This window comes from Lynx rufus, unplaced genomic scaffold (genome assembly GCF_022079265.1).
Source record: "Lynx rufus isolate CCGP_SWC_20201006 ecotype Redwood Valley unplaced genomic scaffold, mLynRuf1.p SCAF_3, whole genome shotgun sequence".
Taxonomy (NCBI): domain Eukaryota; kingdom Metazoa; phylum Chordata; class Mammalia; order Carnivora; family Felidae; genus Lynx; species Lynx rufus.
This window is the reverse complement of record NW_025814845.1, coordinates 168071841-168087030: the sequence shown is the minus strand read 5'-3', so window position 1 is coordinate 168087030 and position 15190 is coordinate 168071841. Positions and strand designations below refer to the sequence as shown.

The following is a 15190-nucleotide window of genomic DNA, read 5'->3' as shown; positions in this document are numbered from 1 at the left end:
CTACATCGCCATCACCACAAACTGCACGCACTTCAGCCCCTCCTCCACCTCCTTCGGAAACTTGGAAGATTCTTCTAGAAGCACCGAAGGAGCTAGGAGTCTTCCAACGTGTCAATATACTCCTTGCTGTTATTACACCGTTTTTACAGTGAAAAGTCACTTTTGAGGCTGATATTCTTAAAGCTCTAAGTGCCAACCATAAATATTCAGTAATTTGCAAAGCAAGTTCACGTATGCTTCACCCTTCCTGGCCTGCGTGAATACGTGTACGTTAATTCAGTTTATTATCTGAGAAGCCAGGAAAAAGTTTATTATCAAAGATTCCAGGGGGAAAAAATTAACACAATTACATTAAGAGAGAGCTCTCTAGTCTCACGTACTTTTTAGGATTTTAACCATTTCACTGATGGCTCCTGTCCCGACCGGGCACTTTCTATGGTATAACTTGAACCAGATCAAATCTTGGCTTCTATCCCGACCATTTCTTCTGGATAACAGCTCAGCATTGTCTAACGACACTGAAAAGGCCCACACACGTCCTCCTTCAAAACACTCAGCAAATAGATTTGGTAACAAAGACCTCCTGTGCCAGGGGAATCCGCAGACACAGAAACAGAGGGCTGGCCTCGGGGTCAGCCGATTCTTGTCCATGTCACCGGACTGGCCTTTTACAGAAACAGGACTCGGTTTCCAGAAGCTGCGAGTTCCAGGAGCTTCTGTCTAAACCTGGCCTCATACAGACACCAGGGGAACACTCCTCAAGTTTCAGGCTCTTTATCAAAACTGCCAGAGACTGATGGACGAGCCGAGGGACTGTACTCTGCGTTTTATAGGAAGCACCACCACCACCGGAGCCAGAGAGGCTAAAAAGGAAAGAGAGGACAGGGTAGAGTGTTCAGCTACATAGTTGCCTTTAAAAAGTGCTAAGGAGGAGCGCCTGGGTGTCTCAGTCGGTTGAGCGTCTGACTTCAGCCCAGGTCATGATCTCGCGGTCCGTGGGTTCGAGCCCCGCATCGGGCTCTGTGCTGACAGCTCGGAGCCTGGAGCCTGTTTCAGATTCTGTGTCTCCCTCTCTCTCTGACCCTCCCCCGTTCGTGCTCTGTCTCTCTCTGTCTCAAAAATAAATAAACATTAAAAAAAATTATTAAAAAGTGCTAAGGAATGACATGAGAAACTGAGTTTCAAGAAAAGGTCCAGGTGCTATGGGGCTCCAGATCAATCTCACTGTTTGTTGAGTCTTTCTCTCATAACCCTACAAACTGTGACCTGTGCCAGTAAAGGTCATTCAGGCAAACCCTAAACCTCCACGAGTCATGTGACTGTATTTAATTTTTAGCCACTTCTCTGGCTGCTGCTGCTGCTGGCATTTGCCACTAATGCTACCCATTAATTATGAACCAATTATGAGCAGAAATGCCTTTGACATGACAGCTTTCCTCCCTTCCTCCTGGTTTCCGCCCTCCTCGGGGCTTTAGCGCTGCGGTAAAAGTTCCTACTCAGGGAGGAAAAGCCACCAGGCAGTCGCTGAGTGGGCCAAACGGAATTAAAATCCCAGAACACGGGGGAGGAAAAGAAGAAATTTCAGAAAACAGGGGGAGAAAATTTCAGAGCGGGGGGGGGGGGGCGCAGGTCCCCTGTGGAGGCCCCAGTGTGGTGACCTCAAACAACAAAAACTGTCTCTGCAGATTCTGCAGCCAGGAGGCTCAGGACAGAACCCCAAAATCAGAGTGTCAGAGGGGTGCGAGTGTCCTGCTTATGGCCAGGCACCTCGGGGACAGGAAGTGACAGCCTAGGGGAGAGAATCACATGGTTTTGTTCGACTATCTCTGTCTCCTTTGGTCTAGATATGGATACTGAGCCATTGCCCCAAGGGGCCCTTTCCTGACTCTTCTAGATGAGGTTCCGGGCCCCTGAGGACAGGCTCAACACCTCCTACAGGAACGACTCATCCATACGTCTGTCCTCCGGGCCACACAGGGACTTCCGTGGGCAGAGACCGCAGAGGTGTCTCGAGCCTTCTGGCTCCCTCATGCCCAGCACCCGTGCTCACTCTCCACGTGCCCCCCTCCTTAATTAATTTGGTCACCGAGTGAAGTCCAGGGGCCGAAGTTACATTTTTGCAAATGCCTTTCAGCTCTTCCACGTTTCTACGAACCGAGCTGACGCAAGCCCACATTTAGCAAATAAGCCGTGGAGACAGTGACTAAGGAAAGAGACCGACTCAGTTCTTCAGTTAAAGACACGCCCCGGGTTTGCCACACACGTACACACGCACCGACGTCTTTCCTTTGGGAAGGCTTCCCTGCTCTGGTCGGACTCCTTAGATCTGCCCGTCAGCTCCTTTCGTCCAGGCTCGTGACGGCCCTGGGACATCCCCGGGACATGCCCCGCTCCAGGGGAGTGGAGCAGTGCAAGCCAGAGGCAAGGCCTGGCGCGTCCCCCTCCCGAGCAGGCCTGGCTGGCAAGCTTCCCGCGGGCTGCTGGCGTCTACGGCCAGGCCCCGGGCAAGCGAGGCGCCAGCACTGCCCTCAAAGCGGGCAGCACGAGGAGACGAGGACCGGAGGACCTCGAGACAAAGGCGTCTGTGTCCTCCCTCCTTCCCCTCTTACTTTCCTGTGACCGCAGTCGTGAACAAACAAGGAAAACCGAGACACGAGGGACCGAGATGGGAAAATCCCCAGCCCCATCTGCCTGGCACGCAAGGGGCGGACTCACTTAAAAAAAAGGACAAGCGAGCACGTAAAATGCGAACCCCCCGAGATGAACGGGGCCCGACGTCCCCGGCACGTGGCCTGGTCACTCACTAGCCTCAATCTCAGGAGCCACACGCAGCTCCTCTCCATGCCAGCCCGACAGAGTCAGTGTTGGGTGTGTTGTTTTGAGCATGCTCAGAGTACTACCCGGCGAAAGAGGCGGGAGCAGGCTCCCGCCTGCTGGTCTTTCCTCAACAGATGGGAGACACTGTGTAAGGAGAGAGGTGAAGTGCCCGCGGCCACGCAGCTGCGGCGAATCCTACAGCGGCTGGAAGAAGAGCCCGTATTTTCCATTGCAGGGAGCAAACCTTACCCCTTTAACAGGATCCCAGTCTGATAATAAATACCATGACCTGGCACCTGCAGACAGCTTTATACCTTTTCAGCAGCAGAAAGGCTCGTTCACTGCAAGCCTGGCCATCCTTTCTTCCTGGATGCACTAAGTAGACCTACCAGGAAGGTAAGTCAGGCATCGCTACTCTTCCCCGTGTAAGATAAGAAAACTGCTGCCCTAGATCACGGAACTCTGATATAGAGCTCATCCCAACAGTCCATCATGATTTGCAAAACGATTCTCAGGCCAGTCCAAATTCAAATCACTATACTGAGCCCAACTTTTCAACTCCCTGCTGAAAAGAGAAGGTGCCTCTGCAATTCACTCCAGAGAGTGAAGCCACGACTTACCTACAGCAATAACCATTTGTCATCATCCCCTTGCCCTCTGTACTGGAGTATCTGACCAAAGAACTCCTACGTATGTGTTGGAGCCCTGCATTCCACACCACACTTTCCCTGCTGGCTCTCCCTTAATTCCAATCCCTCCTTCCCAATAACGTGGCTGGGGCCGCATCATCTGCTCCTCTCAGAACCCAGCCCAGGGGCTCTGCTGCCATTAACGTGTGAGTCTACTCCCCACCTCACTTGTTGCTCTCACCTGCTCCCTTCCACATTCTCCCCCCTTAGCTCTGGTGTAGCAGAAAATGCTATTTTTCTGAAGCTGAGTTTTCTCATGTGTGAAACGTGAAACAGTACATGCCTTTTCCCACCTTCAAAGCAGAGCTAAGAGAATCAAAAGACAGAATGCAGATCGAAACAATACAAAAATACTGCAATATACAAGTGCAGAAACGACATACAGGCATAGGCAGGCCTTCAAGTAATAACGCTTTTAGAAACGATATAGGAGCTAAAACGAACTGAGTGCTTACCAGGTACCCGACGCTATTCTTAACACTCTAGGTGTGTCATAATTCAATATCATAATTCTCATAGCAACACTGAGGTGGGTCCTGTTATTATCCCTGTTGTTACAGATGAGAAAAATTAGGCACAAAGAGGTTTGTCTGGGCACCATCCCCAGGCAGTCTGGCCCCAGACCCTGCGCTGTTAACCTGAGCTGCCCTCAATCATTAAGTGTATTGCCTCTGATACGATCTGTCATTATCTGGGCAGGTCAGGGTTTAGAAAAGCTGCTCACAAATGGGATCCCACCTGATCCCAGCCCCGTCAAATAGGGAAACAGCAATGTTAGTCTAAGACTAATATTAGGGGAGTCTGGGTGGCTCAGTCAGTTGGTTGACCCTCCAATTCTTGATTTTGGCTCAGGTCATGATCTTACAGTTCCTGAGATTGAGCCCTGTGTCCAGCTCTGTGCTGAGAGCTTGGAACCTACTTGGGATTCCCTCTCTCTCTCTCTCTCTCTCTCTCTCTCTAAGGCCCCTCCCCCACTTGCATATGCACGCTCTCTCAAAATAACTAAACATTTAAAATAAAAAATAGGGGCACCTGGGTGGCTCAGTTGGTTAAGCATCCAACTTCAGCTGAGGTCATGATCTCATGGTCCGTGAGTTTGAGACCCGTGTCGGACTCCGTGCTGATAGCTCAGAGCCTGGAGCCTGCTTTGGATTCTGTGTCTCCCTCTCTCTCCGCCCCTTCCCCGCTCACACTCTGTCTCTCTCTCAAAAATAAATAAACATTAAAAAAAACTGGGGGGGGGAGGGGCACCTGGGTGGCTCAGTCAGTTAAGCATTCAATGTTGGCTCAGGTCATGATCTCATGGTTCATGGGTTCAAGCCCCACGTTGGACTCTGTGCTGACAGCTCAGAGCCTGGAGCCTGCTTCAGATTCTGTGCCTCCCTCTCTCTCTGCCCCTCCCCTGTTCACATTATGTCTCTCTCTCTCTCTCTCAAAAATAAGTATTTAAAAATTTTTTTAAACTTCTTAGATAAATAAAATGAAATAAAACATAAAAAGAAAAGACTAGTATTAGTCTATTAGACAAGGAGGCACTAGCCTAGAGAAGTAACTTGGCCAACGTTTCAAAGCTGGCCAATGGCAGGACCAGGACTTAACTTCCTAGGGCCTACCCTGCCCCAATTGGGTGCCCTTTCTAGGGGCCTCAAGGCCAGCACAATCCTGAACGCACACACATCCCTGCCCAAAGGAGCATCTCAAATGTAGCCCTTATAGCCAGACCAGGGAACAAAAAAGCAATCACTATGAGAGATCAGGGCAGGGCTTTTGCCAGCCAGACCTCGGGTGCCACTGCTCTGTGTCTCTCGCCCGATACGTCCCATGGATCCAGAAGCCCCAGAGAAAGTCCCCTCAAGTGACACAAAGCTGCAGCCCCTCAACTTGACCCAACAAGGGCCAGACATTTCTAAAGCTGTTATGCAATTCTTGCTTCAACCAAGCTGCTGCTGGGATCTCTATTTCAACACGTTTTGTTTTCTCTTCAGAGAGAAAGCATGAATGTGAAACCATAACACCTCTTAGTGACCAGACAACGGCCCTTCCCGACCGTCTGGCATTACTGGTAGGGTGGAGGATGTTTTCAGAGTTACCTTCTGGGAGCCGATTTCAGCTTCCAGAATGACTAATGACCTCAGGAGCAAGGAAGAGGACTGGGCGGGGGGGCGGGGGGCGGGTGGTACAACTGAGGGCCACTGTCTCCTCCAGGGGAAGGAGCCAATTCAAGATTGCTCAGCAAAGAAGCCCAAAACAATGCTTCCCGGCAGGCTCCAGACCTGCAAGATGGCAGCCTGAGGTCCAGAGTCCAGACACTCCAGACCTTGTGCCTATTTGAAAGCAAATACCAAGTTGGGCCATTCTTCTTTTCAGAGAGAGCCAGTCCTGCCACCTTAGCTCAAGGTCTAATTATAGGGAGCAATGCCCTGGGAACAGGGGCCGGGACTTATTTTTGTTGCCTGATGTCTAGCACCGAGCCTGGCAGGGAAGGAGCTCAGTAAGTGGGGAATGAAGTGGGTGGCCAGATGAATTAACAGCCTCACTGGGGAAACACTGAGACTTGCGAGTTCTACTGCAAAAAAAAAAAAGACAAAAGGGCTGAGAAAGTCTTTCTGTGGGTAAGATCCACATGGATTCAAAAACCACACACACACACAAATAAAATTAAAACTAGCATTTTTTAATAGCATATTTCAAAGCACTTTCGTCCCCACGTCTCTGTAAAACAACCGTGCCTGCGTCCATTCAACCGGTATTCACAGAACAGAATACCTTTATCCGTCTTGCTCTGGCCAGCACGTCAGAGCAGGAGAGGCTCTGGGTATCTGCACACCACTGAAGGTTCAGGCTTTATTCTGAAAGCAACTAGGACAGCTGGGGGAGTGGGAGGAGAGAGACACCATGTGACATGAGAGGCAGCCGATGGGGCTGGGCCTCAGCCCCCCTTGTGGGCTCTGCGGCACTTGAAGAACAGGCTGGATTTTCCATTCCAATCAGCTAACCTTACCTTTTAACAGGATCCCAGTTTGATAATGTCATGCCCTGGCACCTGCAGAGAGCTTTATACTTTTTAAATTGTGTTCACTGTTTAAGCGCGGTTCACTGCAAATCTGGCTGCATTTTCTTCTTAGAGGCAGTAACTGGACCTGAAAGGTGGGCAGGACGGGCACTGTGACTCTTCCCTGCTTAAGAAAACTGCAGCCTGCCTAGAAGTTGGCGGCCTCAGAGGTGAGGATGACCAGGAGTGACTGACAGTAATTCATTCAACAAATCCTTAACTGAGCACCTACTATGTGCCGGGTGTGGTTTCTGGCAATGGGAACAAACGAGAGAACAAAAGAGCTAAAAGATTCCCGCCCACCGGGAGCTTACATTCAAATAAGGGGAGACGAACTGTAAATAACATGTAAATAAATGTACAAAGAATACAAACAATAAATAAAAGTAAAGGGCACTGTGTGTTAGAAGGTAACACACGCGGTGGAGAAAAACAGCAGAGCCCGGCAACGGGGAAGTGGGGGCGAGGAGAGGGAGGGTGTACTCAGTCGTGACTCGGGTGGTCAGGGAAGCCATCACTGCAAAGGAGACAGTGAGTCCCCTGAACCAAGGTGGCCCCAGCGGGAGGGAGCAGAACAAATCAAAGAGCTATCACAGATGCAGAAACGGAAGGGTCTTGGAAACATACAGGGGGAGGGGGGAGAGTGGGCAGAGGCGAGAGGAAAGCTGACCACAGTCGCCACGTTCCTGAGGGAGGGGGCCCAGGCGGGAGCGTGGCCATCATGGACACCGAGACAGCCAAGTGTGCGACACGGCTGTGAGGCAACAGGACAGCCGGCTCCCGGGAAGACGGGACCGGAGACACCAGTCCGCCAACTACGAGTTATCAGGACCCAGGCAGAAACGGAGACACGTGTCCTGAGGGAAGAAAAGAGGGTGGTGGGCTGGCTTCCAAGGAAGACCAGGCGGCTGCCCCACATCAGAGGGGCCAGGAAAACGACGCCTGGATTTATTAGCAAGGAGATCACCAGCAGCTTCCGTGAGGGTGCAGCAGAGCGGTGGGCCCAGAGCCAAAGGCCTGGCCGGTGGGGGAGGGGGGGAGGGGGTGGACAGGTGAGGAAGGAGAGGCCGAGTGCCCGCGTTCCTCTCACAACACTTGTTATTTTACGGAGAAAAACCCTCGGGGCACAAGGGGTCAAGGTGAGATGTGTGGGGTCTGTCTGTTATTTAAGACGGGACAAGTCTGGGCTGTACCGATGCTTTTAGGAGGGAATCGCTGGTCGGGGGGAAGGCGAAAGATACCGAAACTGAGTTACTCAGGAGACGACTGAAACGACTCCCATTGTGACCATTCATAGAGCACTGGTGCAGCAGACACTGCAGCACGAGCTTTATCTGCACTGCCTCGTTTAAGTCTGTCCCAGCCTTCTGTCCGGGTAGGCCTCGGCATTAACCTCCCCACTCTGCCGACAAGGAGACTGAGCTGAGACAGGCCCCTAATGTGCCCCAGGTGCAGAGCCAGGACTGAAACGCAGGTGTATGTGGAAGGTCCCCACACACCCCCTTTCCCTAGGCCCGCTGGTTCATCTTTGACAGAGGAAGGGCCCTCTTACCTTAACGACAGTAGGAAGGTGGGGAACGGCACACTGGTTGGAAGGACAGTGACAGGAAGGTGAGCTTGACTGGGGTCCTGGTTTCTCTATGAACTAGAGCAAGCAAGATGCCGCGCAGAGGCTGAAAAAGCAGAGGGATGGGAGTTTGAGAAGCAAGAGCATGGTCTAGAACGACTGTTGAGACTGACCAGAACCCACAGCAGGACAGGCTGAGGGCCCCGGAGGCGTGGGCATACACGGCACAAAAGGAGGCAATATGGGGCTTTTCTCCAGAAGGGCTCGGCTGCCCCGTGGGTCGACGGGTCATCCAAGACTGGGGTGTGGGCAGGCAGGTGCGGGAAGAACCGAAGGCAGGAGACGAGAGGCCCCGGAGTGGATGCACGGAGTGGGTCATAGGCCCCGGTCTGGATGAAGGTGACAGGGACAGGCTGAGAGGGAAGAGAAGAGGCTGAGACCTAGCCCAGAGTGGCCTGGCTGAGACATGTGGACTCAAGACCTCCAGGTGGAAAAGGTGGGGCTTAGGACGAGGCCCCATGGAGGTAGACGCCATCAGCCTGAGGGGCATAAAGAACGCAGGGATTTGGATGTTAGTCGGGCAGTGGCCAGGAGGGGACACTCTCGGGTGATGACAGCATTCATTCGAGGTGGGAGCAGTCTGTGGGCCAGATGCCAAAGCCCCGGGGGTGGGGGGGAAGGGGCTGCAAAACCACGTTGGTGCCTATGACCCCCGGGGAGCACTCACTGCACCGCAGGTACTGTCCTCGGTGCTTTAGGGACTTAACCCTCACAGTCACTCACAGGCAGCAGTAGCGCATGCCTCCTTTTCACAAACAGGGAACACAGCACAGACAGGAGAAGGGACTTGCCCAAGGCCACACTAAGGGGAGCCAGGGCCCAGTGCACACAGTCTGGCTCAAGGGTCCCTGCTCCTCACAAGTCCGCCTCCTGCCCCTCAGCGTAAGTCAGGCTGGAGGCGGAGGCGAGCAGGCGACAGGAGAGAAGAGGGAGGAGAGGAGCATCAAAGGAGGAGAGGCTGAGAAGAGGCTGGTGGCTAACGGTGCCTGGGTTGGAGCTGATGGGAATCCTACAGGAAGGAGCGGCCTCAGGAGAAGAGCTGAATTTCTCTCAGCTCAGGCAGGCAGAAGGAGCACAGGGTGAGGCTATGAGGGAGCTTGTTACAAGGAACTTCCGTAGGGTCTGGCCGATAACGAGGGAAGAAGAAAGCAATGGACAGCTGGGTCAGGAGAGAGAAAGCAGCAAGAAAGTTAGTGTCTGCCTTTTACAAAGAAATGACACCTCAGAGAAGCTAAGTGTCCTGCCCCAACCAGTAAGTCAAAGACTGGGCTCTGAATCTCCCCAGGATAGTTCTCTGAGGGTGAGACATCCGGCTCGGAAAGAGATGGAGGGAAGGCTTATATAAAGACAAGGGGATGAGATACTTCTGCCCTATGAGAAATGTCAGCCGTGAACACCCCAGGTGGAGGAGGGGAGGGGAAGGGCCGGCTTAGGGCTCACGGTGCTTCCTGAAGCGCCCGGCAAAAAACAGCATGACTGTAGCGATGTGTCTGCAGCCAGCACCCATGAGGCCAGAGGGCTCACTGAGGTTTAAAAAAAGAAAAAGAAAACTCTCTGAGAAGGAAATGTTGGGTACTAGGAGAGATATGAAGAGAGCCAGAATGTTCTGGGGTTTACGAGAGACTGCCAAAGGCTTCATTCAACACACAGAAGCCAGTTCATCCAGTGGGTTGGGGAAGGGCAGCCCAACTGGAGTTGGAAGGGGGGGGTCAAAAACCCATAAAAAAAAAAAAAAAAAAAGGGAAAGTGGGACTACAGTTGGTCATTGCTCCAAAGAGCAGATGGGACAAAAGTCCTCATGAATGAGATGGCCAAAGGTGGTGAAAACAGGCCCAAATGAAAACCAGGAAAAGGCAGGGGAAGAACACTCCGCAGAGCAACGCCCTCTCTTCCCCTGTGACATGTGCACACCCCTGAGTGCTTTAAAGGACCCAGTCGGTGAAATCCCCCATGAAGCCCCCACTGCCCCTCTCTAGAGGTGAAGGCGCCGTCTCTGCCCACTAGAATCCCAGGGGCGCCCCCTGGAGCCCTCTGCCCCAGCCCACCCCTCCCCCACTTCCGGGCAGACGGGGCTGGGTCAGATCCGCCCCCTCCTCCAGCAGCAGGCCTGCATGGTGCAGATCCCGGCTCTGGGCAGCAGCACGGGTGCTCACGAGGCAGAGAACAGGACCCGAGTTCAAGGGCACTCCTTTCTTGACTCCCTGGCCCTCCCAAATGCACCTTTTAGAAAAGCACCTCCCACTTAAGGACAGAAAAGAACGGAGGGGAGGGACGCGAAGGAGACAAGACAGGAGAAGAGAGACAGAAAAATCATTGTAATTTTCTCGCAAGAACTAGAGCAATTTGGGATTTCACGCCCTTTTGAAGCTGAATGGCATCTACTGAACTGCACTGGGTTTTGAAAGCTCTGACGTGGATGGGAGGGGACTCTGCCTGAGCACCCTTCCTACCAGTCAGCCTGCACGGCTAGGCCCCGGTGGAGCAAACTCCGGGGTGAGGAATGCCAAGCCCTCCTGGCACCTGCCTGGCTCACTCCTGCTCAGAGCTCAGCAAGGCCAGCGACGGAACCACCCCCCTGCCTCCCCGAGGCCAACCGAGCTTTCCAACAGGCTCAGCACCCACGGGCTCCTAGAGAGAAGCCTGAGCCTCACACCCTCGCCATCAGCGCCACGGGCCCGGCTGGGCAGGAGGCCTTCTCCCAGCAGAGTGAAGGGCAGCATTTCCCTGACTAGCAAAGCAAACGAAGGTCTGAGAAAGGGTCAGCGGAAGTTCCCTCGCTTCAAATCTTTCCTGTTTCCTTTTGCCCCTGCTTTCACCACCACGGGACTCAGCATGGTCTAGAGTGGTGTGCCTAATCTGGATGGAATTTCCTCCTCCACCCACCTGGCATTCTCCCCACGGTCTCGAGCGTTCCCGACCAGGGCTTTTCACCGCCACCCCCACGTGCTGGTCTAGGTGACCATGCCCCTTGCCACTGTGGAGCGCCGGCTAGAGAATCGTGGGGAACCTGCTGCAAAAGTCCCAGTTGGAAAGGAATGAGTCATCGCTACCAGTTGGCAAAAGCCCTGCAGAACCCTCGTGTTCCCTACCTTGGTACGATGCAGGGGCTCAGAACGGATGGGGGGGCAGGGTGGCCGGACCCTTCATGGGTTAGTAAGCACTCACACTCCACCCCTGGGGACTGAGAGAAGAAGGCACAGGAAGAAGCAGTGAAAGTTTGCGGAAGGTCTTCCAAATAATGCTTTAATAATCACAGGCTGTCGCGACTGGAGCTCAAGAGGCATTAGTGCCCATCAGGTTCAGTGTTCTTCATACTTTCTGGGGCCATAAACCCCAGTCGGAAGAGTGTTTTGCACAGCCAGCCAGGGAATACACACACACACACACACACACACCAATTTCACTAAGCAACACTCTTACTGCATGCCACACGCACTTAAATTCTGAACTCTCGCCAATCTGTCTTTCTTAAAATGTTGATGCCATTAATGAGTCACAACGCACAGTTTGAAAAACACAGGTCATTAAAATGACACGGGGGGGGGAGGGGATGGGACTTCATGGGAAGGCATAGTGAACATAATACTTTAAGGCATTAGTAAGGCTGGCCTTCTGCCCCTGTGACCACAAAAGCAAGGAGGACAGGCTCAGTGGTGAAAGCGGCCAGCACCAGGTTCCATGATCCCCACCATCTAGGACAGAAAAACTAGAAAAAGCAGGCCCACTCAATACTCTCACTTAACGTCACATGATCAAAGTTCAAACTGTGTGCCTTATAAAATTAAAGAAAACGTTTTCTTCCAACCTACAGTTCACACTGACTTGGCTTCAACCGTGATAATTATTGGGAATGTCAAGTATCATAAAGGAGGACGATGGGTGTTCTGTGTACATATAAAGGGGGACAGGTTAAGAATGGGGAGACATACTGAACTGGTCCACTGCCCCCACTTTCCAATGACAAAACTCAGGCACAGAACAGTGCCTAAGTCATGAAGCAAGTTAGGGGCAGGGCTGCAAACCCGACCTAGGGCTTCTGACTCCATTACTCACAGTCTCCATCACCCAAAACATTTAAGCACACAGTCGAGGTCTCCCCAAATGGAGCATTTTTCCATGACTGAAGCATGGACGCATCCCTGATAGGTCATGCTGGGCACGGACAATTCTGCTGATCTTGGCAGACCTTGGCACTCTGCTGCAGCCCCCCCCCCCGGGCTCATGAGATGACTCATGCCACTTAACTTTCTCTGTGCCTTTTTTCCCAGCTGAAATATGAAAAGAATAATCCTTGCTACCCGCTTCCGGGAAAGTGGTGGTGAAAAGCGAGGTGCTCTAAAAGCAAACCTGCATGCTTAAAAACAGAAGAACTCCTTAATGATTAGCTAACCCAGGCCTTCAGTTTACAGTCAAGCCCCGTAAGGCGAGTGACTTATCTAGGACAGCCAGACCAGCTCCAGCTACCGCATGCACCCTGTTACCTCTATCCACAGGTGAAAACTGCTAAGTAAAGTAACACTAAGTACACAGTGACATCTGTAGCCAAACAGACAACGTCTACAGGGCAGGAGGAGGGGCAGGGAAAAAACTAAACAGAACACACAACTTAAACATGTAAGACAAATGCCTCTTTAGGGTGTTGAAAAGGGAGTTGAAAAGGCATGACTCATTATTTCTAATCCTAAAGATAAGCTACAGTGATGCGCTAAAGCAAACTCCGCAAAATCTCTGAAACGGTAGAGTTCCTCGATAGAACGTTCATCTCTGAGATGCTGTGGGTCTGGTGCCTGCTCCAATAACACCTCCCTGCCCCTAACTTTTTAGATACTCTGTCCAAAGGCACTGGAGACAACAGCTTCAAATATGGGAAATTTTATTACATGTGAGGGATTCCTTGCTATACAAATGCCACCTGGTATCTGTCCAGGGTCTTCCCTGGAGAAGCTTTGAAAGCCTAAGTGGCAAGATCTCCCCGCTGCCCTCCATAACCCTGGCAGCAAGGACCATGCCCTTCATTCCCTGCTTGGCTGCTGGACGAGCCAAAGGTGTGATGGCTCAGGCTCAGCGGCACAGTTAAAGGCTTGGACCTCACCTTTCCTCAAAGGCTCACGCTTTCTCTCATTGGATTGGTGTCTATCTGTCCACTGACGGCTAGCTCTAGGAGAGCTGTCCAGTGCAGGGAAAACCCTCTGAGTCAGACATTCTGGTCCTCACACCTCCAGTGTGGGGCCAGCATCAGCAAGAAGATACCAGCTGCAGTGAGGGAGCGCTGTGAGCCCTGCCTTTCAAGATAAGTGCCACCAAAGCACACTGGGGCTGGAGTCCGAGGAGGCAGGTGGAGTATCAGCCTGGCAGGTTAATCAGTTCGCTATCTCTTTGCCTCAGTTTCTTCATCTGTCAATCCCTGGGTTGCTGGATGAATTAGTGGAGTTATGCTTACAAAAGTGCAAATGTGTCAATACCCGTATTACCTTCCTGCCACTCGGTGTCCTGGATAGGCGGACAGAAGGCAGCTCTCGGTCTAACAGGAAAACTCCTGGCTAACGCTGCCTCCTTGCAGAAATGCATGTAAAACTACCTGGGGAAGTGACGGGTAAACCGAGTGCCTATTACACAACCCACAGTAAGAGTGGTAGAGCTCACGCTCTCCTTGCCTGCCCGCCTCCCTGCAACAAAAAGAGACGGCAAATGTCAACGCAGGGCTCGCTGCCTCTAGGCTGCTCAGCTGCCCGAACTCCTGGGGAAGAGGTGCAGAAACCCCGTGAGAAGGGGATCACCTAAGGACGTCGCTGAACCGGTATCTCCAAGAGAGCTGCTAAGAACCAAGAGAACCCCTACCACTCCTACGCCTCCCCAGAAACCCGGGGAGCAGGAGCAGGAGCAGAAGCACACTCGGGCCAGAGGGCGCGCGGCCGAGCCGGAGCCACGTTTCTCCGCGCCAGCGTGGTTAGCGCTTCCCGGCGGCGAGCTCCCTCGGAAACTGCGCACGTGTGGGCAGCCTTGGCCGCCCTGCACGGACCAGAGGACACCTCTCGCCGCGGCTCGGACAGGGGGCGCGCCGGCGGGAGCCACGAAGAGCTAGGACCCCCCGAGCCCTACGGTCGCGTGGGCAGACGTGGTAAGACTGTGCAGAGCTGCAGCGATCGCTTCCTTGGGCACTCCGCCGCCGCCGCCGCCGCCGAGAGCAGGGGCGCTCGCCAGTTCCCCCCGCCGCAGCGCCGCGAGCAGCCCGCGGCGGAGGCAGCGGTGCGGGGCGCCGGCAGGAGCACCCCCGTGGGCAGAGGGGCGCCCCCCGGGGCCCCGGCGCGCGGCGGAAGGAGTGGCGCGCTCGCCGCGAGAGCCGGGGCGCCGGGCCCACGCCCGCCACAGCCCGGAGGAGAGGTGTTTTCGGGGCGCTCCCCCAGGCTGCTCTTGCGCGGGATGCAAACGCACGCGCGCACGATCCCCTCTCTGCGCCCTCTGTGCCTACAGTCTTCTCGCGCCTCACCTTCACTGAGTCTACCGGGTACATGACCGAGTGCTCCAGGATCCCGGCCATCGCTCCGGCTGTCATGTGGGTGGATAAGGAGGCGCTGGTCGGCAGGTTCTCATAGTCCTCCGACCCGCCGTCCTTGCAGCCGCCGCCGCCGCCATCTCGGCTGTCCCCATCCATCCTGCGCCCCACAGCCTGGCTCCCTACGCCGCCGCGGCGCAGCTCCATCCGCCAGCTCCGCGGGGCGCGGGAGGCTGCAGGAGGTGGGCAGGGAGGGGGAGGGGGCGAAAAACTTCACTTCTTAAAGTGGGAACCACCTCCCCGGTTTTGCGGCGCCTGACGCCATGGCGGGCTGGGGTGGAGCAAAGGGGCCCCAGACACCAATCGCTGGAAAAGAAGAGGCCAGCCGCGGCCCCGCCATTGGTGTGCGGGATAGTGGGGACCCGCCTTCCTGTGTGACGTCACTGTCCAGTGCAAATTTCCAAGCAACCGGACGGGGGCGAGAGAAGACATGGGGGTGTCCCGGGAAGTTG

At 53.8% G+C, this 15190-nt stretch overlaps 1 protein-coding gene across 2 annotated transcripts in view; it reads right to left on the bottom strand.

Moving 5' to 3' along the window:
• SLC25A37 (solute carrier family 25 member 37) overlaps positions 1–14944 on the bottom strand; it is a 39703-nt gene extending 24759 nt beyond the window's left edge. Inside the window, exons 1-2 of one of the 2 annotated variants that reach the window (XM_047091691.1) lie at positions 14673–14762; positions 8111–8231 (exon numbers count right to left, since the gene is read on the bottom strand). Coding sequence is in view for 1 of the 2 variants with exons in the window: in XM_047091690.1 (XP_046947646.1) it covers positions 14673–14885 (213 nt within the window). In the remaining variant the exon portion in view is untranslated. Of the gene's footprint in view, positions 1–8110; positions 8232–14672 lie in introns of both variants that reach the window. The other variant, XM_047091690.1, reaches the window with a different exon arrangement.
• Between the last annotated feature and the right edge of the window lie 246 nt (positions 14945–15190).